Source organism: Henckelia pumila, chromosome 1 (assembly GCF_033568475.1).
Source record: "Henckelia pumila isolate YLH828 chromosome 1, ASM3356847v2, whole genome shotgun sequence".
NCBI lineage: Eukaryota > Viridiplantae > Streptophyta > Magnoliopsida > Lamiales > Gesneriaceae > Henckelia > Henckelia pumila.
The window spans coordinates 97378883-97392532 of record NC_133120.1 but is presented as its reverse complement, the minus strand read 5'-3'; the positions used below and the strand labels follow the sequence as shown (position 1 = coordinate 97392532).

Here is a 13650-nt window from a genome sequence, read left to right as displayed (position 1 = left end):
TCAAATTCGTTAATCTCTTCCTAGAAACTTCTGATAGATTTTCTAGTGCAATCTATCAGAGGGATTAAATATCCGTTCGTGGACCTGATTGAAGAACAGTTCGTCCATCAGTTCCAGGGATATACAACAAGAGCAGAGCAATCTGTTGGTGTCCAAAATCTCGATTCGAGATTGAAGGTAAAAATTTATAATTGTTATTTAATTTTTACACACACAATTTAATCGTAAGTTTTGATACCCAATATGGAATCGTTCCATATAAAAATTTTAAACTTCCGCTGCACCGGGTATCAATCCTGATTGATCTGATCGCCGCGTTCTCCAACAAAATAAACGTCAATATCATTTCCAGGTTGTTTGGGTCCAGAAATCAATAAAGTCAGCATCATAAATTTTCTCTTCATACACAACCATGGAGGAAGGTTGTAAGTGATCATCACAACTGGCCAACAGCTATATGCAGAACTCATCAAACTATGGGGATTGATCCCATCTGCTGATATGGCCAATCTAAGATTTCTTGACTCCGATGCAAAATCCGGCCATTTGTGATCCACTACTTTCCAAGCCGGCGAATCAGCTGGATGACGCAAGTATCCATCACAAATTCTTTTATCAGCATGCCAAGTTAACTCTTTAGACACCTCTTTGTTCCGAAATAATCTTTGAAATCTAGGAATAGGTGGGAAGTACCAAAGAACCTTTGCAGGAGTACCTTTATTCACCACAGAATTATTACCCAACTTCCACCTAGACATACCGCAAATAGGACAATTGGACAAGTCCTCAAACTCTTTCCGGTACAAGATACAATCATTAGGGCAAGCATGTATTTTCACATAATTCATTCCTAATGCACTGAAGCTTTTCTTTGCATCATAGTAGGATAAAGACAATTCATTGTGATCAGGAAGCATTTCTCCTAACAAACTTAGCAAGTCAGTGAAACTTTTATCGCTCCAACTATATTTTGCTTTCAAATTAAATAATTTCACAAGTGCTGTTAACTTTGTAAATTTTGTGCATCCAGAGTATAAAGGTTTCTCGGCATCTTCAAGTATCTTATGAAATTGGCTTGGATTCTCAGCATAGCTATCATATGCATCATGTACCATATCTATAGTTTCCTCGGCAAAATATTTGTGTTCATCTGGTCCTACTTGATCACTATCATTCATTGGGTTCTTGACCGTAGATCTTTCCCCGTGCCAAATCCATGTATGATATGTTAAATCCATGCCATTAGAACACAAATGTGCCCTTATAGTGCGAACATCTTTCATCTGTAGATTACCACATCTTGTGCAGGGGCAAGGTATTTCATTTGGATCGTTGGCATTTTGCATTGCAAATTGCAGAAAAGATTCTACCCCAACCTCATATTCATGTGATAATCTGTTCTTTGACATCCAAGCTTTGTCCATTACTCATACAAATAAGCAACCAGCACTGAGTCTAATCCTTCAAAACTTAAAAAAAATTAATCAATGTTTTATCATTCTATTTTGTTGAAGAAATATACCAGTTAACACTAGTTTCTAATCTTTATAATAAAATCCTTAAATATTGATCTAATCCACCAATCAACGGACTATGGAAAAATAAGGAAAGAACTAATTCTACCAATGTCCAATATTTGAGTGAAAAGGAGCGAATTTCTCAGAAAAATAAATTTTATGATTTGATATTCAACCTAGAACATAATGAAAAATTGTGAAAATAATTCAATGGCAAAGAAAACAGTAACAAAATAGAACCACTTTTTGATGTTCATATTTCAAAAATCAAAAATAAGAAATGAAGAAGAGGATTGTCTTACCAGCAGTATACCACAGACAAGATTCACAGATCAGTTCCCATCCACAGAGACATTGGCACTGAAGTTATCTAACACAGCTGGAAATAATCCTGTATCAATTTAGAACACGCACCATTATGGCCAAGAAAACACACAGAGAAGTTATCTAACACAACTAGAAATAATCGCTATTTTATGCAAATATTTCCACCTTTTTCTTTCATGGATACCTTGAGTACTGTTGCATTATCGATACCTGCACAACTTCATCTACACTCCAACCTCACAAGGTCACACCAATTCAAGAGTTGATGGGTTTATGATTTTCAAAGAAAGAACATCTCACAATTAACAGAATGATGAAAAGATTGCAACAAACTCAAATAAATTCAATCTTCAACCAATAATTTGGGCGATTCAGTGGATTTGCAACCAAAACTTGTAATTTTAAAAACACTAAACACAAACTCATGAAAAATTTCTTCGAGGAGGAGATCTGCCCCTAATGGGTCGGTTCTGATTATCAACATTAGCCGATTTTTTTTCCAATAAAAGAATCATTCATCACAGGATAAACTGAATTTAGTAATCAGATACAGGGAAAACATTTCTTCACTGACCTTTTTCTCCTCAACCAAGCGCAAAAGTTATGGTATTTCTCTAGAATTCTACACCAGAACTCGTCATTACCGAGCCATTGTTTGAGGGTGCACTCTTTCAATTGATTACTTCACTCTTTTAAATGGATGCGCACGCCTACATTTATTCTCCAAGAACTGAGAAAATCTGTTCAGAAAAGAAACAAAATATCTCGCCAATATCTTTAATCCCAATAAATCTGTTCAGAAAATAGCTTTGTTCTCACAGCATATGACCAAGAAAATGACGTCCTTTTGTGGATGGTGCAGGGGAATTGAAAGCTGAAGTTAGATTATTGACAGCTGATGGAGCTTCAGCAGCAGCAGAACGATTACGCCAATGTTGCCAGTAGCGAACATCATCATCGTAAAAGCTAACCTGTTTGACACTTGAACCATGTGCAATGATATTATGTTAAAATAAAAGTATCCAAACAAGATAAAGGAAAATAAATAGGGTCAAACCAGATCAGTTGAAACCCGATAGTCATCAATAAAAACAGCAGAAAATGTCTATGTCCATGACCATAACCTAAACACGTATAAATTCCAGGGTACTGCCAAAAGAAGAAAAGGAAATTTTTCCAAACAGGTTCTCCATTAAGCAGTCTGGATTCTTTCTAGACTTTGGCAGGAATCAAAAGAATCATTTATGAACACAAAAACACATCCAATGTCACACAACAGAATTAAAAAATATCATATAAATAAGAATGGGGAAAAAAGACAAAGGCTTCAAGTCATCGGAAAATTACAAGCCTTTGGCCATGGATTCATCAAGAAAACAAGATTTTCTAACCAAGGAAAGGCATACAGAGGCCCATGCACATACATATATCCTCACTACCATAGATATTTAACAAAAAGGGAAAAAAATCAAATTAAACGAATTCAAACAAGAGGTCGCTAACTAAACAGATTTGAAATAACTACTGCATGACTTTTATATAAAAATGTGATACGGTGAGGTGAAGTCAAGGTTTAAAATACTACGATCCAGTATTACAAAAGGTAAAAATTGCCTGTCTAGCTTTAACCAGGAAGAAATGAATTATTTGGAAACTGGAAATTCATATTATATGTAGAAACTACAACCGAGAACAGAGTGACCGAGCCATATATATTATAACATAGACAAATTTAGCAAAAAGATAATCAACACGGATTGCCGATACTCCCGTAGGAATGCGTAACACCAAAGAGTAACATGAGTTTTGTGGTATGAACTCGAAAACAATATCACAGGCAATGATTTTACACAAACGGATGAGCTAATGAAAGAACCCAAAAAAAAAAACACAAAATAGAGTCTCGTTTTTCACCTTTTCTCGACATTCACCTAAAACCCAAACAACAATCTAGACTCTCAACATCTACTAAAAATACCTAGAAACATGAGCCCGAAGAAAGAGAAGAAAGCAACAAAACTTACACGTGAAAGTCGCGACACTGAAGCTCCGATCCAAGCTTTAAACTCACGATTGAAGTCACGATTGGCGTTGCCAAGGCTTGGGCTAGGTGCAAAGAGGTCGGACAACCATTTTTCGGCGATCCATCGGCGCCGGAGGTGAGCTGGGTTGAAGGGGGCGAAGGGTTTGGCTAGGGATTGGGTTTCTCTCGATTCTTCTTAAGGCAGACGTAGTGTTGTACTATATGGGTTAATGTTATATGTATTATATTTTTTAAATATTATTATATTTTTTAAAATATTAAAAATAAAAAATAAATAAATAAATAACAAGGACAAAAGATTACAATCTGTTGTCTTAGACCTTCAGAAAAACTCTAATAGACAACGGTTTTTAAAACCGTTGTCATAGAACATCAAAAACGCGCTCATTGACAACGGTTTTTAAAAACCGTTGTCTTTTTAATTAAAAATACGATTAACGACAACGGTTTTTGTAAAAACCGTTGTTAAAGGCAAAAAGACAACAGTTTGTGTATAAAACCGTTGTCTTTTCAGTGTTTTTAATGAGCATATTTGTTGTAGTGATTTAAAAATAAACCAACACCCGAAAGTGTTGAACTGAGCTGAGCTCCCTAAGGGGAGCAAAGTACTTATTTAAAAATAAACCAACACCCGGAAGTGTTGAACTGAGCTGAGCTCCCTAAGGGGAGCAAAGTACTTATTTAAAAATAAACCAACACCCGAAAGTGTTGAACTGAGCTGAGCTCCCTGAGGGGAGCAAAGTACTTATTTAAAAATAAACCAACACCCGGAGGTGTTGAACTGAGTTGAGCTCCCTAAGGGGAGCAAAGTACTTATTTAAATATAAACCCACCCAGAGGTGTTGAACTGAGCTGAGCTCCCTAAGGGGAGCAAAGTATTTATTTAAAAATAAACCAACACTCGAAAGTGTTGAACTGAGCTGAGCTCCCTAAGGGGAGCAAAGTACTTATTTAAAAATAAACCAACACCCGAAAGTGTTGAACTGAGCTGAGCTCCCTAAGAGGAGCAAAGTACTCATTTAAAAATAAACCAACACCCGGAAGTGTTGAACTGAGCTGAGCTCCCTAAGGGGATCAAAATACTTATTTAAAAATAAACCAACACCCGAAAGTGTTGAACTGAGCTGAGCTCCATGAGCCGAGCTGAGCTCCCAGAGCCGAGCCGAGCTGAGCTTCCGTAGCCAAACATCCGACCTGACCTGCCATATGTTCTCAGATCGCCTAAATGGGCTCCCGATCTCCCGAGCTCCCAAATCAAATTTCCTTGACTCCCAACTCATCTAAATTAGAGCAATGTGAAGCAACTCCTCATAATTACCAGGTGCGTGTTTAATTAACCTGCTAACACCATTTGTACTTGAGTATCTAAAATAGGCTAAGCGCTGAAATCAAAGTGCTGTAACTGAGCTGAGCCCAAGAATCAGGGTCGAGGTGACGTGATTAAGGTAGGGAGCTGAACCAAAGTCGGGCCTAAGAGGCGTGACTAAGGTAGTGAGCTGAGCCAAAGTCAGGGGCCTAAGAGGCATGACTAAGGCGATGAGCTGAACCAAAGTCAGGGGCCTAAGAGGCGTGACTAAGGTAATGAGCTGAACCAAAGTCAGGGGCCTAAGAGGAGACTAAGGTGATGAGCTGAACCAAAGTCAGGGGCCTAAGAGGCGTGACTAAGGTGATGAGCTAAACCAAAGTCAGGGGCCTAAGAGGCGTGACTAAGGCGATGAGCTGAACCAAAGTCAGGGGCCTAAGAGGCGTGACTAAGGCGATGAGCTGAACCAAATTCAGGGGCCTAAGAGGCGTGACTAAGGGGTGTTTTCATCAATATTTCTGAAAGAACAACTGCTTATAGATAAAAGTAAAATGCAACTTGCATGAATTACAACTTAAAGAAAAATTGTTCTTGCAACATTTAATAATAATATTTACGTAAATTGTAAGCACTCCATGGTCTCTTCAGCATCTTCCCCTTTGAATCTTCTAAGTAGTAAGCATCCGAACTGACCCTCATCACCACTTTGTACGGTCCTTCCCATTTAGGGTCGAGCTTCCCTACAACCGTATCTTGAACTCTTCTGAGTACCAAATCTCCTACCTGGAATCCCTTCCTACGCACCCGACGATTATAGGATTGAGCTATCCTGCTCTTGTATGCCTCCATTCTGATGGCAGCAACTTCTCTCTTTTCATCCAAAAAATCTAAGTCTTCCATTCTCCTTTCTCCATTTTTTTCATCATAGAAAATGATCCGAGCTTGACTCTTCTCCAATCTCTGCCGGTAGGACTGCCTCATTTCCATACACCAGACTAAATGGGGTCTCTCCGGTCCCAATTCTCGGCGTAGTACGATACGACCATAACATACTAGGAAGCTCTTCCACCCAATTTCCTTGGGCTTTTCCCAAGCGCGTCTTCAAGCTTTGCACCAAAGACAGGTTAGTCACCTCCACTTGACCATTGCTTTGAGGATAATGGACAGATGTGAAGTGCTGTTGAATTTTCATCTCTTTACGCTATGCTTGCACCCGAGCTCCTTGAAATTGTCTCTCATTATCAGAAATGAGCTTCCTAGGTACCCCAAATCTGCATACTATATTTTTTCATAGAAATTTCAGCACTTTCCCTTCAGTAATTCGAGCCAGGACCTCCACCTCCACCCACTTAGAAAAGTAATCAATAGCGACCAACAAGAATTTCTTCTGGGCTGGGGCCGGAGGGAAGGGACCCACAATATCTATTCCCCACTGATCGAAAGGACACGCTGCCACGATTCCTTTCATTAACGCTGCTGGCTGATGCTGAAGTCTGCTATGTCGCTGAAAACTGTCACAAGAAGTCACCAAAGCTATGGCACCTTTCAAAATAATAGGCCAAAAATATCCCGCTAAGACAACCTTACGGGCTAGAGAATAAGACCCCAAGTGATTGCCACAACACCCCTCGTGTATCTCCTTCAAGATATAATGAGCTTCTTTAGGGCCTAAACACTTGAGAAGAGGTCCAGAAAATGACCTCTTATAAAGAACTCCCTCCACCATCACAAAGCGGAGACTCCTCTGCTTCAACCGATATGCCTTCTTTGGATCATTTGGTAACTCGCCCTTCTCCATGTATTCCAAAAGCTCTCTTCTCCAGTCACTCTCTTCCTGAGCTAATGGTGTGAGCTTAGTAGAAGGTGTTGGCCAGGAAATCTGCCAACGCCTGAGCCTTAATGGCTGACCTTGGTTCATACTGGATGTCATACTCACTGAGCTCCGTAGTCCATTTCACCAATCTTCCCGAAATATCAACTCGCGTCAATATCCTCCCAATAGGGCTGTTGGTCAGTACCACAATAGGATGTGATAGAAAGTAAGGTTTGAGCTTCCTTGCTGTCATAACCAAGGCCAACGCTAGCTTTTCCACCTGCGAATACCGGAGTTCTGCACCCTTAAGGGCATGTGAAAAGAAATAGATAGGGTGTTGAGCTACTCCCTCCTGCCTAATAAGTACTGAGCCGACTGCCCCTTCTAAAGCTGATAAATAGATGTACAATGGTTCACCAGGAATTGCCTTAGCCAACACAGGGAGTTCAGCTAAATAGCTTTTTAGGTCATCAAATGTCTTCCCGCATTCATCGTCCCATTCAAATTTCTTGGCTTTACGAAGCACTTTGAAGAAAGGTAGACTTCTATGAGCTGATCTTGATATAAATCGAGACAAGGCTGCTATTCTTCCTGCCAACCTCTGAACTTCTTGCAGATTACAAGGAGCAGACATGGATCGGATAGCCTGCACCTTCTCAGGATTGGCCTCTATGCCCCTATCAGTAACCATGTACCCCAAAAACTTACCTCCCCTAACTCCAAATACACACTTCTCCGGATTAAGTTTCACCTGATAAGCTCTTAAAGTCGAGAAAGTCTCCTCAAGGTCGGCCAACAATCCCACATCATCCTGAGACTTCACCAGAATATCATCCACATAAACTTCCACATTTCTGCCAATTTGGGAGGCGAACACTCTGTCCATGAGCCTTTGATAAGTGGCCCCTGCATTCTTCAAACCAAAAGGCATCACTCTGTAACAAAAAGTTCCATGAGAGGTAGTAAACTTACTTTGTCCTGATCTTCCTCCGCCAAAGGAATTTGGTGATACCCCTGATATGCATCCATGAAGCATAAGTACTGATGACCTGCTGTAGAGTCAACCAACTGATCGATTCGAGGCAATGGATAACAATCTTTGGGGCATGCCTTATTCAAGTCTCTGAAATCTACACACATCCTCCACTTGCCTGAACTCTTAGGGACCAAGACCACATTTGATAACCAATTAGGGAACTGCACTTCCCTAATGTGTCCTGCCTCAAGGAGCTCATCCACTTCTTTTTTAAAAACCTTATCCTTTTCCGGTCCAAAGTGTCTCTTTTTCTGTTTTATCGGCCTCACTCCCGCAAGAGTGTTGAGTCGATGAACCATAATTTCCGCACTAACCCCTTTGAGCTCTGACACAGACCAAGAAAAAACATCCTTGTTCTTCTTCAAGCAGTCAACCAATCTTTGCTTCACTGATGGGACGAGATCAGCAGCTAATTTAACAATCTGAGCTCCCGGGCTTAATTCCACCTTCTCATTACCTTCTTCAGACATCAGAAGAACCTTCTGACCAAACACCCTTGATGTCCGACCTACTGAAACCATTCCTACTTCCCTCCTCTTCTTCTTTGCATCAATCTTCACCTCATTCACATAACACAACCGAGCTGCCTTCTGATCACCCCGAACAACCCCCACTTCTCTTCCACTTGGGAACTTCAACTTCTGATGATAGGTGGATGCCACGGCTCGGAAATCACTCAGGGCAGGGAGCCCCAATATTCAATTGAAAGAGGATGGTGCATCCACCCTGGTAAAGCAAGCCATTTTGGTTACTCTCTGCTCTCCATTTCCAAGAGATAATGGGAGAACTATTTGTCCCAACGGTTGTAAAGCATGACCCGTGAACCCATACAACTCCGTGGTGATTGGGTCCAATTCAAATCCTTCCAACTTCATTTGATCAAGGGTTTCTTTGAAGATAATGTTTACTGAGCTACCAGTATCAACAAAGATGCGAGCCACATCATAATTGGCTATGGTCAAGGTGACCAATAAGGGATCATTATGAGGTACCACCACATCCTTTAAATCTTTCCTTTCAAAACTAATGTTCGGATCAGTAGGACAGCTAAGCTGAGAATTTACCTCAAAATTTTCCAATCTGCGCCCGTGAGCCTTGCGAGCCCTTCCTGAATCTCCATCTGTAGTGCCTCCTGAAATCATATTGATCATGCCCCTATGAGGGTGATTTGCAATTTGCTCAACCATATCTTCCTGACCATTTCGTGGAGCTCTTCTTTGATGATCAGGTTGGTTTCCCCTTACTTCATTTCCCTGATCCCTCCATTGAGGAGCTCGGCCTTGGCGAGGAGGATTTTCCCTCCGAGTCAGCTCAGCCCTGAGTCGAGCATCCTCAGAAATAACTCTCTGCACCTCCTCACCTAGCCTTTGGCAGTCATTAGTGATATGCCCATACTCCTGATGACGGTTGCAAAACTTGTCGGATGGCGGTAACCGTGGGCCTTTCTCAGCATTTCGAGGCCTCACAAGCGCTCGCCTATCCTCACAGACTTGCATTGCCTTCTCCAGGCTTACCGAGAGTGGTACATAAGGGTAGGGTCCCTTAGCCCTGTTCATCTCTTCCGCAACCCTTTTTCTTCCAACTTCTGCCTTCCCTTCTACCTTTGCTCCCATCTTAGTACTTGGCTTACTCCCAGACGTTCCTTCATGTCTCCTTTGCCTCTGTGCATCCTCCAAATTAACATACTTCTTAGCTCGACTAAGGAGCTCATTATAAGTCAAAGGAGGCTTCTTGACCAAAGATTTGAAAAACTCTCCTCCCCTCAACCCTTGAGTGAAAGAGTTTACCAAGGTATCAGCAGTGGCCGCAGATACTTCCAAAGATGCTGTATTGAAGCGCTGAACATACTCCCTCAAAGGTTTCACCTCAGATTGCTTCAGATTAAACAAACTAAGAGAGGTCTTCAAATATTTTTTGCTACTCGCAAATTGGTGTAAAAGGCTGAGCTGAAGTCATTGAAACTTCGAATGCTACCAGGCTGTAAAAGGTTGAACCATTGCTGAGCTAATCTCACCAGAATGGTAAGGAAGACCCGGCATTTAATTGCATCCGTATATCTGTGCAACAGGGCTGCATTTTCAAACCTTCCCAAATATTCCTCTAGATCTGAGCTCCCATCATACTCCCCTAAGGTGGGTTGCTTAAAATTCGCAGGGAGTTCTTCATCTAAAATAGCCCGAGCAAAAGGGCTTTCCCTCTGTATCGGCCCAGGCCGACCTCCGACTTGCCGACCCAATCTCCTGATCTCTTCCCACATCGCATCCATTTGGTTGGGCTGACCTCCAGGTGGAGGGGGAGGAGGTGGTGGATTCTGACCCATGGCTGTTTGCACCATTTGAGTGATGAACTGGCTGAGCTGATCTACAGTCATGTCCGCCACATTTCCTCCTCCCCTCCCTCTTCCTCTTCCCGCCATATCTACGCCTTAGCTTAAATTTCCCACAGACGGCTCCAATTGATATACCTCAATAAAGTGATCTTCTTGGATGAGCTAATTAGTCGCGCTAACAAAACTCCTCCAATAAATGATGACCTGTTGCTGACCTGAAACCACGAACAAGAGTGTTAAAGGGGGGCCGGAAGGTGTTCCGGCGTATCCCCTCCGACGCTTAAGTAAGATGCTAGGATAGCGAAATATAGAGAGTGGTGTGTGTACACGAGTGAAAATTAGGATCCAAATAATGAAAGTGAACCTGGTATTTATAGGAGAGGACTCCGAATCTTACGCTTACCTTCCTTATCAGGAACCCGAGAATCCCGGGATTGCAATCCAGAATATATAGGCGGATATCTCGTCTGAATCTAGCTTGACCGTGAAAATATCGACATGTACATTTTATCCGAGCTGACCTGTCATCACTAAGACTCTATATTGCTGCTCCCCCGGGGGTCATATGAAAAGGGGTGAATGAGTTATTACTGAACTCCTGAACTCGCCCTAAACATTGATCCTAACATCTTAACTAGCTCACCAAGGTTGTCGAACCCATTTACTAAGCTAACTCCCTACTAATATTGGGGCTGAGCTGAGCTCCCGATCCGAGCTAGAAATTATGGTGGGGGAGCTTGGCCGAGCTCCGAGCTCCCGAGCTGATCTCCCGACCCGAACTGGGAATTATGGTGGGTGAGCTTGGCCGAGCTCCCGAGCTGAGCTCCCGACCTGAGCGGGGAATTATGGTGGGGGAGCTTGGCCGAGCTCCGAGCTCCCGAGCTGAGCTCCCGACCCGGTTCTGGTTGATTAGGGATGTTCCTTTTATATTAGGGTCATCGATGAGCTGAGGTGGTTTCCTCCTCCGGGTATCAGACACATTTTTATCCTTTCCATTTAATTCTTGTCGCAAAACTTCTTATTCTTCCCTTGCTTTTCGTTTGTTGAATATTTATGGTAAATAAATTTACTAATCCCTTGTTTCAAATACAAAGGTGCAATAACATCCTTCTTTTTATCTTCTTAATATTTCGTTTGTTGACGCTCTATTCTGCACCATCTTCGTATGGTGCATGGATCTTGGTAATCACTTTCAATCATGTCCCATAAATCTTCCGATATAAAGAAATCCATAATTTCAGTGTACTAATAATCATAATGTTTTCCTTCGAATATGGAACTTTCGTCGAATATTATTTAAACATCGTGAGCCAGAAATTTTCGGAACATTGCAGTCTGTTGGTTTTGGTATTGTAATGAAAGAAATCAAAGTGGAATTCAAATTTATTGCCGCGAATATGATTTATTTTGAAATTAGTAGGTATTATATGAATTATACTAAACATTGCTTATTTTCGTCAATTTTTCTTTGCGCATTATTCACGTGCAACACGCGTTTTTCCTAGTCTATTAAAAATGTATAAATAAAAATTTTAGTAGACCTTTTATTTCTCCGGTCTTCATTTTATTCTTTTCCGAAATTATTATAGGAGATGATGGTTAAAATAAAAATAAAAATCAAGTGATATAAAACTTTGAGTAGGTTTTATATATATGAAATGGGTCGATTATATACATTCATACTAACCATGAAAGTAATATTTTGGAAATAAAAAAAATTATATATTTTTATGAGTCAGGTTGGAGATGGTCATAACATAAAGTTGTCTCATTAAACAATTTAATTATAGGATTTTTTGTGTGAAAACTTTAATGTGAAAATTACTTAAAACAATAAAATTTTGTTTTAATTTAAAATCAAATATTCGAACAAGAGAAGAATGATATTTATATCCAAAAGTTTATAATTATGTACTCCACTTATATGATATTTGATATGTTTTCTTATATTTCAAGTACTTCTTATTTTTTATTTTTTTCTTTTTTGTAATAAATATTTCTTACCATTGAAATGTAAATATTAGAGTTGAGATTTTTTTTAAATTTTTAATCGAAATTTTATGGTGATCATATTCGCAAATATTTTTCGTGGGCATCCTGCATAAACAACAAAATCAATGTTCAAATTATTTCAATTTTTTTTGACAAAACATTTATTGGCTAGCTAGGAGACCATTATAAAATTACAAAAATCATCCAATGCAAAGCTAGAAGACCATCATATAACTATGAGAGATCATTATAAAACTATAGAGACTATCCAGGCAAGACTAGGAGACCATCATATAACTAAGAGAGACCATCAATGACAAGGCTATGAGACCATCATATAACCATGAAAGACCATTATAAAACTACGGAGATTATCCACGAAAACCATGATATAATCACACTAATCAATAGCACATAACTACGGAACAATTATCTAAATTCAAACAACCATTACATGCTATGGGAAAATCAGTCAAGACTACCGTCACAAAAATTTGAGCCACCAACAACACAAACAATGTGACCATAAGAGACCAACATTATAAACAATAAGACCATCACAAAATTTGCCTAGCTTGTGAATGGAGAAAATAAATCATATAAGGTGAATGAAAATTAGAAGAGAAAAAAGAATACCATCATCAAATCAGCATACAAACTTACAAAATACATTAGGGAAAAAATATTTATTCCTAGATTGTGAATGGAGCCTAGAAAAGAAATCACACATTGAGTGAATGAAAATAAGAAGAGAAGAAGAAATAACGGGAGTGAAGAAGAGAACAAAATGTATCAACTGAGAGAAAATAGGAGAGAGAGCCAACATATATATACATATAAATTTGAATTTGACAAATCACATTAATTATAATATATAATTATTTTATTATTTTATTTTTTAAAAAAATACAATAATTAGTTATGTTTAAATTGAGATAAATGGATTTTAATCAAAATGGAGTTCATTGACTTGGAAAAAAAAAATTTAAGGTCATTTGACCAACATTCAAGACAAATATATTAAGGTCATTTTTTTTTAAAAATGACGCACACAAACAATATCTTGATCCCCAAATAAGAAACCATCTAAATATAAATCGGCCCAAAATCCGCCCAATAATCCAAACATTCAAGCTTCGATCAGTTCCAGAAATAATTGGAAAATAAAGCAGAGAATCAGGCATTTACACTAGACATGCATGGACATATATCACAAAATAAGATCGTTCAACTTTATTGAGCAAAACGTAAACTTGATCATACAAAGTTTTAATTAAGCACGTAAGAAA

The 13650-nt window shown here is 39.5% G+C and overlaps 2 protein-coding genes across 2 annotated transcripts; both read right to left on the bottom strand.

Annotated features, from left to right (window-relative positions):
* Positions 1-6479: 6479 nt before the first annotated feature.
* LOC140870202 (uncharacterized) lies at positions 6480-6989 on the bottom strand. Its single transcript, XM_073272997.1, has one exon. The coding sequence runs from the start codon at positions 6987-6989 to the stop codon at positions 6480-6482; it is 510 nt and encodes a 169-aa protein (XP_073129098.1).
* A 945-nt stretch (positions 6990-7934) lies between these two features.
* Positions 7935-10456, bottom strand: LOC140870171 (uncharacterized). Its single transcript, XM_073272995.1, has 3 exons — positions 9962-10456; positions 8793-9914; positions 7935-8681 (listed from the first exon to the last, which is right to left on the bottom strand). The coding sequence occupies exons 1-3, from the start codon at positions 10454-10456 to the stop codon at positions 7935-7937; spliced, it is 2364 nt and encodes a 787-aa protein (XP_073129096.1).
* Between the last annotated feature and the right edge of the window lie 3194 nt (positions 10457-13650).

Coding starts and splice junctions, on each gene's coding strand:
- LOC140870202 (XM_073272997.1), bottom strand. CDS start 6,989: ATGGAGAAGGGCGAGTTACCAAATGATCCAAAGAAGGCATATCGGTTG.
- LOC140870171 (XM_073272995.1), bottom strand. CDS start 10,456: ATGGCGGGAAGAGGAAGAGGGAGGGGAGGAGGAAATGTGGCGGACATG. Junction 9,915..9,961: donor CCTTTTACACCAATTTGCGA/GTAGCAAAAAAT, acceptor TTTAATCTGAAG/CAATCTGAGGTGAAACCTTT. Junction 8,682..8,792: donor TTGGAAATGGAGAGCAGAGA/GTAACCAAAATG, acceptor ACCTATCATCAG/AAGTTGAAGTTCCCAAGTGG.